This window comes from Halichoeres trimaculatus, unplaced genomic scaffold (assembly GCF_033239565.1).
Source record: "Halichoeres trimaculatus isolate MK-OKI-2021-1 unplaced genomic scaffold, fHalTri1.1 fHalTri1_scaffold_1, whole genome shotgun sequence".
Lineage (NCBI taxonomy): Eukaryota > Metazoa > Chordata > Actinopteri > Labriformes > Labridae > Halichoeres > Halichoeres trimaculatus.
In genome coordinates this window covers 19,081,761-19,100,468 of record NW_027437179.1, presented here as the reverse complement: position 1 = coordinate 19,100,468, position 18,708 = coordinate 19,081,761, and the positions used below count along the sequence as shown (strand labels likewise).

The following is an 18,708-nucleotide window of genomic DNA, read 5'->3' as shown; positions in this document are numbered from 1 at the left end:
GGCAACCAAGCTTAAGCAAAGACCTGTAGTGATTCTGAGTTTAAGACTATAGCAGCAACAGTCTACGAGCCCCTTGCTAGGAAAGGTTGGAACCAACACCAAATTCCCTGCCTTTTGACTGATAATCATATCTTGGGTGGAAATTTAATCATTTTAATGGCAAACACGACCAAAGGTTTTTAGGAGGTGCTTATTTAGAATTGAAGGTTGTGGGGCACCCCACCCCCTTACCCCCTTTCAGTACACCTCTGGTAGTTCTACTTTGAGTATCAAAAAATAATGTTGGTAGGGGTACATTTATGCCGTTAGTGCAATCTATTCAACACAGAGTTTTATATTCATGTACATTTTTTTAACAAATTGTATTTTTTCTAATTTTTTTTTATCTCTTGTATCGTGTTTTTCAGAGTCGAGAGCGCGCACGTCACGTTCAGACCTGTACGTACTTTACGTACTGCAGACACGCGCAATGGTAGCCGGAAGCACCGATGGGAGGAAAATAAAAAATCGATGAAATCCACTGTAATACGCGACTGTAAACCTCTAACTTATTGTACATTTCGCGACCATAGGCTCGAATATATCAGTCTATCATACTGCCACTGTGCCGGAGGAGACGGCAGAGTAGAAAAGCTGCTCCATCTGAACGAAGTTGCTCGGTAGGGCTTTAGCTGACGTGTGGAGAAGTTGAGACTGCCTGTGAGCAGATAAACAAACATAAACAAGCAGGGATCAGCTGAGCGCCTGTCCGAACCGAACCAGCAGCACGGAAAGATGTCAGAGGGGACGAGTTTCCTCTTTTGAGCCAAAGAATGATCCACAGGAGACCGTGACTTACACTGAAACTAGCTCCATGTCAACTGTCAACACTGGCACACAAAGAATTTCGGAAACACAACACGAGGACCAGCCATAGGCTTTAGCAGAAAATCCACTGCTCCTGACACTGTCTCTTTGACAAGATACAGCAAGGCTAACATGGACAACCAATGAGTTTATCTTCCCGTTTTCAGCTCTAACGAAACGAATACATATAACAGTGCAAGGAGACAGAGGTAAACAATTTTATTAACTTTATTTCTACCTATGAAGGGCCTGTGGACTCAGAGACTGAACTGTGCTAGCTTGCAGGCCAAATATGTTGTTTATGTTTTTTTGTGTTGTCAATGCTTCTCTGGGGGTTTGATTTACCAACAGGACTTCCATCTACTGTTATATGCTGCTTATTTCTTAGCTAACGCCAGTGTAAACAAAGCTCACAGACTGTAGATGTAGCTTCAGATAGTAGGTGTAGCGTCAGAGTCAACAGAAACCTTGGCACCTCCAATTAAATTAAACAAAATATAAGTATCCTGGCAGTATCATTTAGCCCTCCACTTGCATTCTTCTTTCTTTCTGTTTCCAGACGTGGGATCAACATGGCCCACCAGGCAACCCCCAGTTCCCAGAAGGCCCTGATGATGGAGCTGAAGTCTCTGCAGGAGCAGCCAGTGGAGGGTTTTCGCATCACTTTGGTGGAGGAGTCTGACCTCTACAACTGGGAAGTGGCCATCTTTGGACCCCCAAACACCTTGTATGAAGGTGGCTACTTCAAGGTGAGAAAATCAAATTTCAATGACCAAACGATTACTTGACTCAGAGTTTAGACAATGAAACACATTTACGAAGCTGTCATGTATTCATGTCAAGTTATGTGGAAAAATCTTTCTACTAAGGTATAAAGGTATATAGAAAGCAGCTGCAGCTTGGAAAACAGCCAGGCAGTTCACTGACAGAGACTCTGTTTAAACCCTTATTACAACAGTTGTAAAAACTCTAATGTAGCAATGACCTGCTCCACCTTCCCTGTTCTTAGACTTTATTTTGAACACTAAAAGTACTCAGGCAGCCATCTATATCTCTACAATCTTAAGCCTTCCCCCCCGTCCCTCTCGTCTCCTTGTCCAGCTTTTCCCCCCTTACTGTATGATGGTTGGGCTTCAGATGGCTATTTTTAGCTGTGGGACTGATATAAATGGCACCTCAGCACAGAGCAAGAGTAAGAGAGAAGGGCAAGATGGGACTGATCTTCCTTTATAGCACGATACTTATTGAGTGAAAAATGTTTAGAAGACGACACTGAGAGGGCCAGGGATCAAGTTGGGGCAACACTGTGGTGATACAGGAGTATGGAAGTAATACAGAGCAGGCCTTGATGTTGTTATTATAGCAGCTGAACATCACTGATTACATCCTGCTTCTGCGTTTTTAAACTCTGAGATTGAATAGAAAAAACTCCCAGCTCACAAACAGACTGGTAGAGATGTTAGAGCACCAGAAGAGTCATACTGCTTTCAGGACAGACATTTTCAAACCTTCCTTTCAGACATATTATCTAGTGAAGACACAGAATGGCATGCTCAAGGGAGCCACAGTTAAGCTACAGAAAACGACAAAGGGGACAAGACAAGCAACACACATACACAAGATCACGACTATAAAGTAAGACCAAGAGCAAAAGTGAAAAGCAATAACAAGACTGCTACATTTTATGATCTATGAAGTCTGCATATCTCAACAAGGTGACATCACAGAGTGTGCAGCACTTTTTTTCCCACCCTTGAACTCCTGTGACACTCACATGATGAGACAAATACATATGTTGTGATTGATTTGCTGAATCTGGTGCACTGAAGAATGGAATGATGAACGTTGCACTGAAGTGTAGATGTGATTGACATTTATCTTGCGAAGCCGTTTTGCAAAGCAATGACATTTATAACTTTCTCTGCTGTTGAATCCTACGTGGCTCCTGTAGGGCAGTGGGTCAAAGAACACACCATGTCCTAAAAAGCATTTAGGATAAGATTGTACTGCTTGGCCTCTAATAACAAAAGTTGCTGATAAATGTTGTGCATGTTACTAGTTGTCAGTGTGTCATCAGTGTTTATAGTGTCCCAAGGCAATGCTGGTGTAAAGGCCAGTTGTACAGTATTGATAGTCCTATCTGAGTTGCAGCAGGTCAGTGAGAGCTGGGGAGTTTTTACACACACCCAAGTTTTTCACCAAGATATTGCGCAATATCTTTAAAAGAGAACACAAGAGCTCTTACTAATATTTTGACTGATGTGGAACTCAGATGAATTCCCTCAGACTAGCAGAATGATAACAACTACTTTAGAGTTTTCTGCATGTATGAGATATTATTTTTTTGAAGCTCTTCTGAGGAGAAGAACTTATTGTTTGTCATGTTTTGAGACCCAACAAGTCAGCCAACAGCGAGGTTGTTTTTTAAAGTAACATTATAGTTTAAAATGTCAAGAAATCATTGTGTCCCATCGCCCCAGTCAGTATCAACATTGTGATTACCTAGGATTAGCTTGAAACAGTTTCCTTAACTTCCTGTATTTTGAAGTGTAAAAGTAATATCAAAATAACTGGCATCCTTAAGGCATCTTCTCAGGACTGTTTTGTTCAAGAAAGCAGAATGACACATTGCAAATGTGTTCTCAATTCCTTTGTTTAGACACATAAAGTGTTTTTTTTCCCACATTCCTCATTCAGGTTTCATGTTTTATGGCAGCCAGCCCAACCTCAGCTTGTGTTGCTTGGATTCTTTCCACCATTATGCTGAGACTACAAGGCTCAGCAATTGAAATGTGGCATAAGTGTAGTTGATCTATGCATTGACCGTGACCTTCGGTTTGGTCTTTCAGGCTCACATCAAGTTCCCAGTTGACTATCCCTACTCCCCTCCCACCTTCCGCTTCCTCACCAAGATGTGGCACCCCAACATCTATGAGGTATGACATTTATCAATTCCTCTTTCCATGTTTGTGTAGTCATCGTGGCAGTCATCTCTATGTTGTCCGGAAAGAAATGAATTGTTTATTTTGTCCTCGATCCAGAACGGAGATGTGTGCATCTCTATCCTGCACCCTCCTGTGGATGACCCTCAGAGTGGGGAGCTGCCCTCTGAAAGATGGAACCCTACCCAGAACGTCAGGTACAGTTTGCTGCACAAGCCTTTTGTTTGCCAGCAAAACTATGCTGTTTGTTCATTTACTTGTTTGATTGGGTGTTTTATGCACTTAGCATTTAGGCAACAGTTTTATATTAGAAGATAATAGGAAGGCTATTAAATGATTGATTTTTAATGATAAATCAGTTACTGGATTTAAATATTTAAACACTGCTATCATATTTAAAATCTCAAGCTTAAATTACCCATTATCCATCCAAATTCATTACTTTGCATTTCAAACTTAAAAGTCTGTCTTAGAAGAGTTCACCAGGGGCGTCGCTTAACCAGAACTATGTTTTGCTGTCTTTAAGATGTGGTTACCTGCTGACATCAGTCTGATGTTTCACCTCCGTACTTAACTTGTATTTTGTAGCTCCTAACAAAAAGTAGTTTAGTCTAATTTCAATTATATTTTTCTTTAAGTGTTTATTGCTATTAACTGGTTTGCTGTGCCACTAATATGTCGCTTCATGGCGGCAGCAGCAGGGAACAGGTAGATGTTTCATTACTGTGTGCTGAAAGGGACACATAATACTCATTAATTCTATACAGCATTTTAAAAAAGTTTGGTAATATCAAACATTAACTGCATCGCCATTCTGGCATTAAAGCAGCTCACAGCTCTGCAGTAGAAGTTTTCTAAGATGTGTCTCACTCTGTCTTCTATTGAATTGTAGTTCTTGTTTGTAGTCATTGATGAGAAAGCTAGTAGTGTCAAGTGCTCTGTTCTGCCTCCAGTCTGATTCCCTGACTCTTTTATATTTGATATAGGGTGGAAAATCAAAACAATCTCTGAAACAGGAAGCTTAAATTAGACAGCTTTACAAAAAAGCACAGTACCTCCAGAAAAAAACATACAGTACAAGGTTTAGGTATTCATTTGTTCTGCAGATCATTGTAAGAACAGGAAACTGCTGCAAGGCAACAGCACGGCTTCTTTCATCAGGAACTAGGTGTAAACTGCTGAGGCTGAGTTTGAGAGCATGTGCAGACTGTATGCTGGGTGTAATTGAGCCACAAGGGGAAAGAGGTGAGTTAACGCCTCCGTCTTGGCTGCGACAAAGCTCAACAAGGATTTAATAAAGTCTGCATAGAGGGGGCTTTTATACAAAAGCAGGATCTGATTCTGAAATATCCTGATTTTCTTTCTGTGTGTGTTTTCATGCTTCGTCTTTGCCATCAGGACCATCCTGCTCAGTGTGATCTCGCTGCTCAATGAGCCCAACACCTTCTCCCCAGCCAATGTGGACGCATCTGTCATGTTCCGCAAATGGAGGGACAGCAAAGGAAAAGACAAGGAGTATGCAGAGATTATCAGGTATTAGGCTTTTATATCAAAGAACTCTGAGTACAATCTGTTTATCAAATATCATTTGTTCACTCTGTTTTAACTTTATACCTGTTTGGTCCACAGAAAGCAGGTCCTGTCAACAGCGGCTGAGGCTGAGCGTGATGGCGTCAAAGTGCCAACCACTCTGGCTGAATACTGCGTCCAGACAAGGGTCCCCTCACAGGACAGCAGCTCGGATCTTCTTTATGACGACCTTTATGATGACGACATGGAGGAAGAGGATGAGGATGAAGATGAGAGCGAGATGGAGTCTGTGGGCGAGGCTGGAGGGATCAGCTCCTCAGAGGGTGGCGGGACCTCCACCAGACGATACGACAACCAGGACGACTCTGGAAATGAAGACTCATGATGATCCGGATGATAACTCTTCCCTGCCAACTCCCAAGCCCACTCCCCCTTTTTCTTTATGTGTTATGTTACAATTTTCAGTGGGTGAGTGCCTATGTGTGTGTGTGTGTGTGTGTGTGTGTGTGTGTGTGTGTGTGTGCATGTGTACATGTGTGTGTGTGTGTACAGTGGGGTCAAAGGTCTACTGCCAAAACACTTTTCATCATTTATTAAACTAGTACAGATGATTGGTACAATAAATAGTTCTGGGAGGCTACAGTAAGAATTTGGTGTTTTCACCGTTTGCCTTAATTACAGCTTGCACTCTGTCATCAGTTGACATAAGATGTTCCACAGAATTTAAGGGAAGAGGAAATCATCATGGCACTTTTTGAGAGCAATCCCCCCCCAAGTGTTTGTGATGCTTTTCCAGAGGGTGAGAGTCCAATCCTTTGTCATGTTGGTTAAAACTAGGAATGATGATGATATCACTCTGCACTCATTGTGTGATAGTGTTCAAGTTACTGACTGGACCCAAGATAACAAGTACCATGTTCAACATCATGTTCAAATGTGGTTAATTACTCAGTAGTATCACTCCCCCATGCACCCTCATTTCCCGTCTTTTAAGTTAAGTTTAAGTAGGCTATACTTAACCCCATGCTGAACAATAGAATAGAATAGAATAGAAAGTACTTCATTAATCCCCTGAGAGAAATTCAGAGTCACGGCAGCAATACACAAACGTGTTTAAAATATGCAAATATTCTAAGAATAAATATAAAGAATAATATAAAATGTATCAACTAGTAAAAATGTCCATCAGAGACGACAGCTTGGCCATCATCATTTACCAGTCAGTGTCCACCTCCACAGGGTGCAGGACTGAGCTGGCCTCCTTGACCAGTCCTTTCAGTCTCACTGTCCTGTATCCTGTCTACTCACAGCAGGTGAAATCCTTTCAATGTGGCATTTGTATCCGGTATTAGCTCTGTTAGCCATGTCAGTGAATAGCATGATGCTACTCTGCCCTCTGGTATTCCCTCTGGTGCTGGGTTAGCACAGCTAGCTCGTCCATCTCATTGGAAATAGATCTTACATTCCCCATAACCATGGATTGAAGGACAGGTTGATGTCATTTCTTCTTAGCACAACCCAGTACCAGCACGTCCTCCTTGCCTCAGCTCCTGGGGAACAATGAACCTAGCACTGGTTACTTGATCCCATCTGTTAATATTGAGGATGCTGACTTAATGATCTATGCGGCAGCCTGGCAGTAGGGGGAGTTCTAAACTATTTGGATTTCCTTTTGGGGTGCTAAAATATTGCCTATCTTTGACTGAGGCATTACATTACTAGTTATGCACAATTAATAAGTAGGATAAGGACCATAATGTGCATGGTAAGGTAGAAAAATCTGTTTTGTAATTATCTGAGATCATTTCCTGATGCTAAAAGTTCGCCCTCAGTTCCAAGTAGTGTGTTCTCTCTTTCAAAAACCCTGCAAAGTAAACAAAGTGTCTTAGAATTTGATAAATGATGAAAAAAACACTGTCCTTGTGGTGGTCGCTTGGGCTCCACTGTAGCTGGCTGGCTCTTTGCCTCGTCTGTGTCATATTGTTTGGTTTTGACTTTATCCAAGTCATCTATACTTGTTGCTGGTATTTTTTGTTTTTATGGTTGACACCCTGTTCCCTCCTGACTTGTCCCCTGTACATTCTGGGATTGATCAGACAGTCTAGCTAATAGAAATTTAGCTCATTATTCAGCTGATGAGCAGGGCAGCTCATGTCCCTCTCATGCCTGTCTGCTCTACTGCGATGCAATGAACAAAACTTGCAAATACAGGCTCTGCTATAACTTTACTCTCCTGGACACACCTTCAGAGGTGTTCATCAAACTACTCCCTCGTGACTCCTGAAAGCAGCGCCGTTTTGTTGGGGGTGTACAAGGTTAAGATCCTTTCTGAAGTCGCCTCCTACACCTCTCTCTGCCTCTTAAACCTCAGGGCCTCAAAAGACTTTCACTGAGAGAGAGAGAAAAAAACAAAGAAAAAACTCACCACATGAACCTGCGCCTCACCTCCACCTTTCATGTTTTTTCTTTCTGCATCACTGGATGGTTCTAAAGGGCAGAGAGTGATGTGAAAGTCTCCAACCTCACCGCCAGCGTGTTTACACATGACTGAGTGTTGCTGTTGGTCCAGATTTGGGCCTGTGAAGTTGCTTTTCTCCCTTGTAGGCACCAGTCAAATTTTTGAAATGTTCAAAATACTCCAGAGGGGACTTTCTCTTCGAGACATTGCTCACATTAAGTTGTGATAGATGTGAAAATGTAATGTTTTGGCACAGTGACTCCAACTCATGCTAAAAGGCAACTTTGAAAAAGTGGACATTGTTACTGTTTGACACCACATCCAGAGTCTATTTATCTACATGCAGCTTAGCTACACATTTACATTTGAATGACTATGACACTGATTGCCTATTATTTGTGTGTGTGTGTGTGTGTGTGTGTGTGTGTGTGTGTGTGTGTGTGTGTGTGTGTGTGTGTGTGTGTGTGTGTGTGTGTGTGTGTGTGTGTGTGTGTGTGTGTGTGTGTGTGTGTGTGTGTATTTACTCATTTACTTTTCAGTTGACTACAGTGTCAGGGTTTTCTTGTTCCTGTCTCCTGGAACTGGTGCAGACTTCTGTCACATTAGTGACATTTTCCAGATTTGGAGCGTTTGCACTGTGTTCCAAGGCTGTGTAAGGACGCCTGAATGGGCTAAATATTTGAATGAATAAGAAAACACCTTCTGAGTATTAAACCTTTGAACACACTGAATGACAAAATGTGGCTAATAATGCTTGTGATACATCAAGTAAAGGACCCATTTAAGGCTGTGTTTTATGGTTGTGGGTTGAAGGTTCTGAAACTGCCCTTTTCAATACAGCAGGGCGCTGTGCAAACCTTTTATTTAAATTGGTGGATTTTATGCCAAGGAAACCAAGCAAGGTCCCACAACCATTCATTTTAAAGACTTTGGAGAATAAATGCATGTAGTGGATTCAACCTGTTTTGAACAAACAAAGACTTTTGGATTTTAATGTGAAGCCAAATGAGTGAACCATGAATGAACCATTTCCTCCTGGCCCTGCGCTTTGGGGACTTGCAGAGACTGGATTCTTTCAAGGACAGGAGGACTCTTGCACCAGATCTTTGATGGATATCAAGGCACAACAGGAGGCAAACAGATGCTGGAGATACTGAACTTTTCTTGTTGTGATCTCATTTTTTGCCCATCGACACCATAAAGAGACAAAGACATTATGTTGAAATGTACTGGTATCATGGATGTCTGATAATGAACTACACTGATGTATTGGTCAAAAAGCTTATTAGCTTTTTAGAGTTTTTTTTTTTTTTTTTTTTGACGAGAAGAACAATCCCACTGTTTTGTCTGACCCCTTGACATAACACCATGACCAGCAGCCAAGTGGTTCAGCTTTGCACAAACAGTGAAATAAGGTACAACAGTTATTCTACCCTTAGCAACAGGTTAACCACCCCTTTATGGGGATTTAATACCACCATGTCCTTTATTTTTTATTTTACATTGTATAGTTGTTAACGTTCAAGGTTACATGCCAAACTACTTCCTCTCCTCTTTTTGACTGTGGTACCATAGGCTAGAGTCTCATTTGTCTTTTTGCCAAGCTAAGCAAAGCTAACCAGTTACTGGTTGTAGCTCCACATGTAACTTTAAATAAAGAAACAAGAAAGGTGTCAAACTATTGATTCAAATCTGTCACAATGTGTTTTTTAGCACTATATGACAGTAAAGAATTAGAATTATTTATTTCAACACAAAGCTAGCATGCTTGGTGGGTAAACAAGTTGCCTAGCTTAACAGCAACTTTAAAATTAAGAACTCAAAATGTAAACCTTGGGTCATTTTGGTTAAGCAATTGATAATAATCTTCAAAATATTGATTTTAAAGAGCATTTCATTGTAACGTAAATACCAAATAAGGCTGTTTTCCTTTGCTTGCTGTCTTTGTGCTAAGCTAAGCTAACCAGCTGTCGACAGTAGCTTCACATAAAACAGACAAGAGGGATTGGTGTCAGTATTTTAAGCTAATTCTAAGCAAAAGAGAGCAAAATATGTATATCCCCACACTATGGATAAATTGCTTTGGAGTTTTTTTCAAATAATACATCATAAAATTGTAATCAGCATTCTTGTATTTCTTTTTAGAGCAGAGTCTAGACATTGTGTAACCCCTGTGCAATCAAGAGTTTAAAAATTCTTTCTCTGAACATCTGCTTTGTTTTTATGATAAAGGCAGGGGGTCCCCAAGCTTTACCTAAGAAAAAGCTCTAAAAAGTTCACGGCCCAAGATGTTGAGACTGACAACAAGTGTTTTAGTTCATTTTAATCTGTTTGTATGTGTGAGCACAAGAGTGTTATTTCTGAAGTGTGGACTATCATTTGGTCAAACACAACAGACTGACCTGTACCCACAATTATACCACAATGTGTCCACACCTGTTGATGTTGATGCAGTCCTTGTTGGTTTCTTCATTGATTTAGTGTCATTTTTCTTGCCCTCATCTTTTTGTGTTTGTGAGGATGCAGATGTCACTCATAAAGTTTTTATTGTAAAAAAAATATATAGACATTGTTGGGTTTGTTTGCAAAGTAGCTTTGATATGTGTTGCTAAGCCCACTTGTCATGGAAAATAGACGAACACAGCAAGTTGGTTTTTGGAGTATAATGAGTGATGAGGCATACCATTATTGTGGTTAAGTTGGAAAAACTTTTGAAATAAACCAGTGTCACTAAAGCTGCCTGGAGGGTTTTAACTCATTTTGCAAATGGAAAAGGATCACAAATACACTCTCAGTGAAAATTTGTTTTGCCTGTGTCAACTGATGGCATCATTTGTGCTGGCAGTAAACACTATCTCAATTTTAAAGCAATTCTCACAAGTGCCTGCTGTTTCTACTTTCAAAAGTTGTCCCACAGCAACTCTCTACCCTTAGTTGTGAGCATTAAGCGTACTTTACAATGCTCCGTATATTTCACATTTTCTTTAATGTAATAAAATTTTACAAAGAAACTTAAAAACAACTGTGCAGGGCAGTGTAAGGAGTACACCGTATAAGGTGGAGTCAGAAACACTGATACTGTATAGGATAGGGAGTTTTTTCTTTTACTGGTTGTGGATGAAGTACCCCTAGTGCAATTTACTGCCTTGAGATCTTTTGAGAAAATTCACAACCTATAATGAAACTGCACAAAGTACTGAGATGCAGCAAAATCATGTAGAGTATTACTGTTAAAAAAAAAGAAAAAGAAGTAATCATTTAGCATAAAGCCTTTTACGCACTGCCAGGCATGAAATTAATAACTTTTTCAGTGATGCTCCGCTGTTTCATTAAGTAATATTTCAGCCTGTGCTCAATGCACAGTGTGACTCTATAATGTACCATGTCCAGGAATATTTAATAAAATGAAGAAGATATGTGTTAATTTGTGCATAGCATGTCTTCAAATACCCAGGTAAGAAATGATTTTTGGTTGAGGTGAGCACTTCCAAAGTGAAAAGAAGTTCCATCCCTTCAGCTGAGTCTGCGGTTCTGCTGCAGCTTGATGTTGAGAGAAGAGCTTGTTTCTTCATTTAATGTGACAGTGACTGTGACTTCAGTCTGGTGTGAAAGTCATCATTTGCCATTAATAAAGAGGAGTTTGATTTTGGAAACTGTAAGATTGCAAAAAAAAAACCAAATTATGGAATCGATAGGATTGGATATTAAGAAACTGACTTGATATTATGACCTTTACCCAGTATCAGTGTCAGTTACACATTTAAACTATTTCTTAATCCTGTCAGCAGTAAAGTGAGGACAAGCAGCCAATGTTAACTGACGGTGCTACATCTTCTGATTTTTTTCTGCTGTCTCTGAAGTATTGATTAACCAAGTCTTAATGGGCACCACAAAATGCAAGTAAGACTTGGTGATGTTATTTTAATGGCTGGAAAAAGTTTATTTCAGGCGATAAATCATTTAATTTTGTATATCCCCAAAACTCCAACCGAACTGCGGTAAGTCATTGGTAATGTTTACATTCACCAAAAGTTGTTAAATTATGGCATTCCCTCTTAAGTTATATGTTCACAATTCTGACTAGTATGAGTCAACCTCTATTACTGAGTTTTTCACTTTTGATAAGAAGTAATTTGCAAAGACAAGGGTTATGTCCCATTTTAATAAGAACAATGTGTGCTAAAATAAGAAGCTTTAGGCTGTTGCCTCTTCAGCCTTTAGTTTTTCCTGGTCTTCAATAACAAATGTATGTCTCTGCTGTGTTGATTTTCTTTTGCATTTGTCCCCACCCTGTGGCAGAAACTGCTACTTGCAACTAATTTTTATCTGGTTACATTCTTTGCTCAACAGGTCTATTTACAGTTTCTTTACAAATGCCAATCCTCTTTTGTATATATTTTTTTCATATCAAGAGAAAAAGATATCAAGGTGCACAAAACAGCCTAGGGTTATTTGGAATGCACTTGATTTAAGCAACACATTAAAAAAAAACAGAGTAAAACCTTACGACACTTCCCTTCACTTCGGTTAACAATTAATAATTTAATTGAGTGTCAAAAAATATGATTTTTTTTAATGATCCAAAAAGAAAGGCAGTCAACCTGTGAGCTGACTCTCAGGTTGATATTATGCAGTACAGTTAAGACCCTTGATTTATTTTCCCCTTTCTATTATCATCCCTCTGTAGAGTCAACACTGGTTTGTGACTATTTGTCCTGCTGAGCCTCCAGGTGTCTGTGGGCTGCTCTTAGTGTCTCCTGCAGATCTTTGTACCCAGCCAGAGTGCAGGCCTCTTCCAGCCGTGCCCAGCGAAAGTCCTGATGTTCTTCTGATAGAGTCACCACTGTCCCTGGGTCCTTCAGCTCGGCTAGCCAGTACAGCACCTCTTTGGGTTTTCCTCGCACCTCGTAGCGCAGCTCCTGCACAAAGCCATCCATCACCCTAAGGTGCTCTGACCCAAGTCCTGCCTCCTCCTTGGTCTCCCTGAGAGCTGTGGTGAGGTCATCCTCACCTGGGTCCACATGACCTGTTGGAAAAGAAGCAATTGATCCTAGATGAGTAAATGCTCAGAGGCTCACCACATGCTTGATGCATCTGCTGTTACTAAACTTTTTAACACCTTTGGGTGGGGTCCAGTGGTGTTCTCCGTAAGACGTCTGCAAGAGAAGATACTCGATGTTGTCTGGTGGAGGGACACAGTTGGCCAGACGAAACACTATGAAGCCACAGGCACGCAGCGCCATCTCCCTGTTTAACAGCAAAAGGAATAAATACACTCAGGATCATGTTCAATCAATCTCTTGATCACAAAGTCAAAATGTCATTATAAAAACAATCACTGTGTAGTAGGTGTAACAATAAAAGCCTTGAGCTTGGGGCATAGATTAGTTAAAGGTTCGGCAAAGACGAATATAAATGTTTGTGTTGTATCAGCTAATTTTACTCACAAAAAAACAAACAGCTGATAAAGCTATGTATAGGGCTACTGTTAAAACTACTCTTGTCAGTTCCACTTATTCTCGATGAACTGTTCGGCTATTTTAGCTGGTTCAGCCCAAGTTAACCAGTCAGTGCAGCTCTTTTTGAGTTGCCTAGACCTTACACTAGCTTGAGAGACAAAGGTAAATTAATACAGTAACCTTTGTAAAACTTCTGAGCATTTTTCCGAGTTCAATATTCATCTTGTAGAATTGTTAAACGCTCTTTTAAAGCTATGGGTTAGGTTGTGTGTTTGTTGTATGGAGCGATGTGTAACTCTGTGATAACAGAGGCATTATTACGAGAGTAAGGAGAAAGTGTAAAGGTTTATTTGTGTTGGTAGCTAGCTCTCTTTATCGCATTTTGTCCTTTATTTTGAGCAGAGGTCTTTGTATATCTTCGCTATGTAAAATAATGTCATAAACTTACGCTCTATGGCAGGTTTGAAAAGGTTTGAATGGGTTTGTTATGTTTCCCACCGGCACAGAGAACAGCGGAGCTCAGCGGTGCACTGTGTAATGAGTCCGGTCCTCCCAAAACGCGAACACTATTGGTTCCGCACGTAGTTACAGACCTCTGCAGAGGGCACAATTCAGATTAACACAGGGTAAAATTAATGTAAAACTTAATGTGCTTAGACATTTTGTGACATTTATATTTAAACACTAAAAGCTTGGGATGTTTGTCTGCTAGATCACCACAATATAGCACCATAATAGCGCACTCTCATATTAAAACGCTATTTGTTTAAATTATTATCTATGAATTTAAGTAATTTTATGTAATTTATATCCATCTCTCTCTCTCTCTCTCTCTCTCTCTCTCTCTCTCCATATACTTATATGTATGTATGTATGTATGTATGTATATATATATATATATATATATATATATATATATATATATATATATATATATATATATATATATATATATATATATATATATATATATATATATATATATATATATATATATATATATATATATATTACTTTTAATTTACTTTTTTTTAAACCTTGTTTGTTTTTTTTTGTTTTTGTTTTTTGTGTGGATACAAGAGGGATTTTGTTGGTGTGTGTGATACTGCCTTTCTTCAAGTTCTTCAAAACACTTAATGAATAGTTAGATCTCCTACAACAAACCACTCTCTCTCCAGCAGCTGAGGGAAAACTGAAATTTCTTAGAATTATTTAGATGCAGCTGTACAGGGTCGCTTCAAATATAGCAATATCACAAGTTTTGAGCTTATTCAGCTATAATCAAATATATTTTTTAAGTATGTTGTTTTTATGTTTATACTGAGGAAGAAATAAACAAGTACAGCTGATAAATAAAGCAGGGTTAATTATATTAAAATTACCCGTGGAAAAGAAGAGTACAAATCAAACAAACAAACAACAACCATGAAAGACATTCTTCTATTTATTTACTTAGAGACTTCCCGCCTCTAATACCTACAATTGCACATCATTGGGGTAAGATAAGAATTAGTCTTATCTATGGAAACATTACAAATTAAAGGTTCAAAAAAATAACACTAAAAGTAATCTAAAAGAGAACAGTTGAAAGGATGGAATCATGGCAGAGGAAATTGTTTTATGAGTGATGTACAAATTTCACACAATGGAATATATCTGTTGTGCCTGCAGGATTCTGATAAGACATGAAGGCAGCGCAGATAAGACTAACTGAAGACAGCTTGTATCTGAAGATAGGGGAGACAGGGGCTTCCTACGCAAAGCAGGGCTGTTAGCAGTTCAGTTTGTCAGCTTGACAGAGGGGACACCACCGCTGGGTTTCAAGGTAGAGACAAAAACTCAACCCAAAATACATAGGTAGGTGACCTACGGAGACAGAAGGGATGTATGAAATAAGGAAGAAAATGCATTTCAATGCAATAAAGGAATTATATTATTTGAAATTTTAGTCTTATGGTGCCCAGTTAAAGATTGTTTTCCTGTCAGATACAATTATTTTGCTCTTCTGTTGCTTCTTCCTTCACAGCATGTTGCTGTCTGTTGTTTCACCAGAGGCCACACAACATGTGACTCTCACTGCTGCTACTACCGTGCTTACTCAGCCTTCACTGAAGTGCTCATTATTCTTCTGCGCTTTACATGAATCACACAGGGGGTCAGGTTGCCCTGCAATGAGATATTTTTGGTCCTGTCATAGTGATTTCACATGAATGCAAGGCTGCAGTCTCTAGATGCTTTGATTCAGTGGTGACAGCTAAAAATGTCATTGTATCTGCCCCACTTGTGTCACTATCTATGGGTTGTGTTTACCACAACCATTGGGTTATGGGTTTTTAAGGCGTACAACAGAAAACACTTCATCATGTGAAACTAGTTAGAAGATACATGAGGGATTAAAGATTGCAGGTTTGAGTTTGTCTGGAGTAGAGCTGATCGGTGCCAAGACACGCTCCATTTCTTCCAGCTGAATTTTGTGGAGGTGTTTGAGACTTAATTTAAGCTGACAACTGTGATGGGTGGTGTCACCATGATAATCCCAGTGACAAATCCAAAAGCCACACTTTTCATGTGGAAACGAAAGTTCTTACATAAAGTAACACAACATAGTTTTGATTCTTTGAAGAAAACACTAAGCTTCTTTGAAGTACATCCTAAAATGTTTGAAATAAAATATTGCGTGTTTGCTGAATAGCATTTCACAGACGTATGGAGGAGAAGGAGCAACCCACTGGAGGGCCTCATTTTGTGGGGAAGAAGGATGAACTCATCCAAGCAAAGCGCTCTTTCAGAACAATAGAAGGTCGGGATATACTGATCATCCACCACCTGGGAGTCTTTTATGCTTTGGACTCTTACTGTTACCGTGAGTACAGGTCCTTGAGACTGCTACATATGACTGAAGATGTGGATTGAAGGTGTTGTTAATAAATGCTTACGCTCAGTGAAATACTCTGAAAATAATCACTGCCATAGAGAAATCCTGTCTTGGGATTACTTCAAACCCAACTTTGTTAACCATGGGACACTTTCACACATATTTCCTCTTAAGTGTGTCCAGTCAGCAAAAGTTTAGTGAGCAGTGATTACTTTGCTTATTCTGCAATACACTGATCCTCCTCCCTGCTCGACAGATGCTGGAGGGGACCTGCAGAATGGAGACATTGAGGTAAGGTTTGACTTTGGAGATTAATGGTTGTTATTTTTATCTGACTTGGAGGAAAGACGCCAAAATGTCATTGAGGGAAAAGAAAATTTGACTGTTTTTTGTTGTTTTGATGAACTAAATTCTCAAAAGCAACTTCTGCACCCCCAAAGGATGCTTTAATTAATAAATCCACCCTGCATAAAATTAGTGTTGTTCTATGCTAATGCTGAATGACCCAAACGACCTACGCTTACTCCACATAAGGTTTCTGACCTGCATTTTTTTTTAACACACTTGCAGGAGTTGAACGGCAAGCTGTGCATAATTTGTCCAAACCACAAGTACAAGATCACTCTGGCCCAAGGGGAGGGCATATACAAGGCGACCAACCCCAGGGAGAAGCCGCCTGTGCCCAGATGGTACTCCAAGGGTCTGAAGCAGCGGACCCACACTGTCACTGAGACCAGCGATGGGGATATCTATGTCAAACTCTCTGACACAGCAAGCTGGCTAGAGTCTGACTTTTACCAGGGAGAGAAGGGCAAAATAGAGAGGGAAAAAGCTGCGGCTGAAGCTGCAGAAAAGACATCCTGATAATCTTGTCACAGATAAATGAGGGTGGAATTCTTAGCCCCTTCTATTCTCTTCTGATCTCCTCTATGATTGCACAACGGCTTTGTTAAGAAAGGATTTTCAGCAACAATTTGTTTTGTATAATAAACAATAATTTAGGCTTTCACTAGTTGAAAAGTTGTTTCGCTTTTTAAGCAGGAGAGATTATCTTGACTTTTGAATTGTATCATATATAGTTCAACATAATAACCTTATATCAAAATCATGTATTATCAAATGTTGTCATCTCAAGGTTATCGTGTATACACTAAATAAACTTAAGCATGAATTGATTTTGATGTCTGGTTTTCTGTTTTTAAACAAGGTAATGGCACAAAGTGGCTAGATGTGTGCCAACTCTGGTGAATCTCCTGCATTTTAATGGACCTCATGCATTATTTATACAGTGAATGAATTAATGAGATTAAAGGGTTTATCCTGATGGGCAAAGTCCCAAAGTGGAAAACTATCACTGTTACAATAAAAGGATCATGTAACAATGATGGGCTTTTTTTTTCTTTACAAAAGCCCTGAGTTGCATGTACTCATACTTTATATTTACTCTTTTCATACAGAAACTACAACACAAGTTGTTTTCTTGTAGTAAGGTATACATATCTGGTTAATCTTGAAAAAAAAAATGGCACTGTCAGACTGTCATGGTCTGTAGGTCAGACTATGACATGACATACAGCCATTGCCCAATGAGGTACTTAAAGCCTGTTTCAATGTTTGTTTTCTGCTTTTGGAGCTCTGAGGATAAAAGTTTTACTCATCTAACATTAAGTCTGGATCTTGAAAAACAACTCATTATAAGTCAGCACCACAAGCATTCAGAGTAAATAAAAGGTATGGATGCATGTTTAATTAAGACTCCTACAAATTTTTGTACTATCCATCTCTCTTTCCTTCAGAGAACCTCAAAAGCACAGATTTCAGAGCTGTACAGATTCAAGCACTTGGGATTTATGCTGTGAATGTTGTCCTGTTGTTAAAAAGCTCTTTCAGAGACTGAATTAAACAGAAACCTTTCCGTGAACACCAAGCAAATCCCTGAGGCTGTTGAAAGGTGTGTTGACAGCAGCTTCCCGCAGGTACAGTAGCTGCTTAGGATGCTCTGTTCACAGTCCTGGTCTCACTGTATCAAATTTAGTGCAGAAATTCAGCGTTTGAACATTTAACATTTGATCTCCTTGTTTTGTAATCCTTGTGAAGAGGGGATACTAAAATACATGCTGTCATCAGTATCTTAACACCTGACTTTGCTACATTTTGCTGATCAGAATGTTGCATCTCTTATGGAGCAACCCTGGTGTTAAAGCAAAGTACAAGCTTACAGGCTAACACTGTCCAAGAGACGGCTTAGGTCTCCTAAATAGTTTCATTTTATTTTTAGAGTAAACACATTCAAATAGCCATGACAGCTGAGACAAAGAAAAAAAAGCAAGTGTTGAGGTGGCCGAGGAATTTTCAGATGGTCAGAAGTATGTACCTGTTTCCCGTAATGCATACATTAAGAAAATGCTTATGTGCCTGTTGTGATTTACAGTTTGAAAAAAAAAATTACATCATTTGTCGACCATTTGATGTGAAAAAGAGGAGACAGCCTGTCACATTCAGGTTATTCCTCTGTTCCTGGACTCATAGTACAGGCCAGTCGTGACATGAACTGCAAACTGGAACTGCAAATGCCATGGGTTGAGACCACGAAGGCTA

The 18,708-nt window shown here is 39.6% G+C and overlaps 3 protein-coding genes across 4 annotated transcripts; 2 read left to right on the top strand and 1 right to left on the bottom strand.

Annotated features, from left to right (window-relative positions):
- Positions 1 to 451: 451 nt before the first annotated feature.
- ube2r2 (ubiquitin-conjugating enzyme E2R 2) lies at positions 452 to 10,253 on the top strand. The gene is made up of 6 exons (XM_074668055.1): positions 452 to 1,055; positions 1,406 to 1,595; positions 3,696 to 3,782; positions 3,888 to 3,985; positions 5,187 to 5,321; positions 5,418 to 10,253. Exons 2-6 carry the CDS (start codon positions 1,419 to 1,421, stop codon positions 5,701 to 5,703), a joined length of 783 nt encoding a protein of 260 aa, XP_074524156.1. The 5' UTR covers positions 452 to 1,055; positions 1,406 to 1,418; the 3' UTR covers positions 5,704 to 10,253.
- Positions 10,254 to 10,329: 76 nt separating this feature from the next.
- On the bottom strand, positions 10,330 to 13,778 carry nudt2 (nudix (nucleoside diphosphate linked moiety X)-type motif 2). The gene is made up of 3 exons (XM_074668091.1): positions 13,684 to 13,778; positions 12,896 to 13,023; positions 10,330 to 12,802 (listed from the first exon to the last, which is right to left on the bottom strand). Exons 2-3 carry the CDS (start codon positions 13,017 to 13,019, stop codon positions 12,483 to 12,485), a joined length of 444 nt encoding a protein of 147 aa, XP_074524192.1. The 5' UTR covers positions 13,020 to 13,023; positions 13,684 to 13,778; the 3' UTR covers positions 10,330 to 12,482.
- Positions 13,366 to 17,153, top strand: rfesd (Rieske (Fe-S) domain containing). Of its 2 annotated transcripts, none has more exons than XM_074668078.1 (4): positions 13,366 to 13,397; positions 15,928 to 16,098; positions 16,367 to 16,401; positions 16,681 to 17,153. In XM_074668078.1, the coding sequence occupies exons 2-4, from the start codon at positions 15,942 to 15,944 to the stop codon at positions 16,972 to 16,974; spliced, it is 486 nt and encodes a 161-aa protein (XP_074524179.1). In that variant the 5' UTR covers positions 13,366 to 13,397; positions 15,928 to 15,941; the 3' UTR covers positions 16,975 to 17,153. The 2 variants fall into 2 exon arrangements, with proteins under 2 accessions (XP_074524179.1, XP_074524170.1); XM_074668069.1 differs by lacking the exon at positions 13,366 to 13,397 and adding an exon at positions 15,025 to 15,092.
- Positions 17,154 to 18,708: the final 1,555 nt, after the last annotated feature.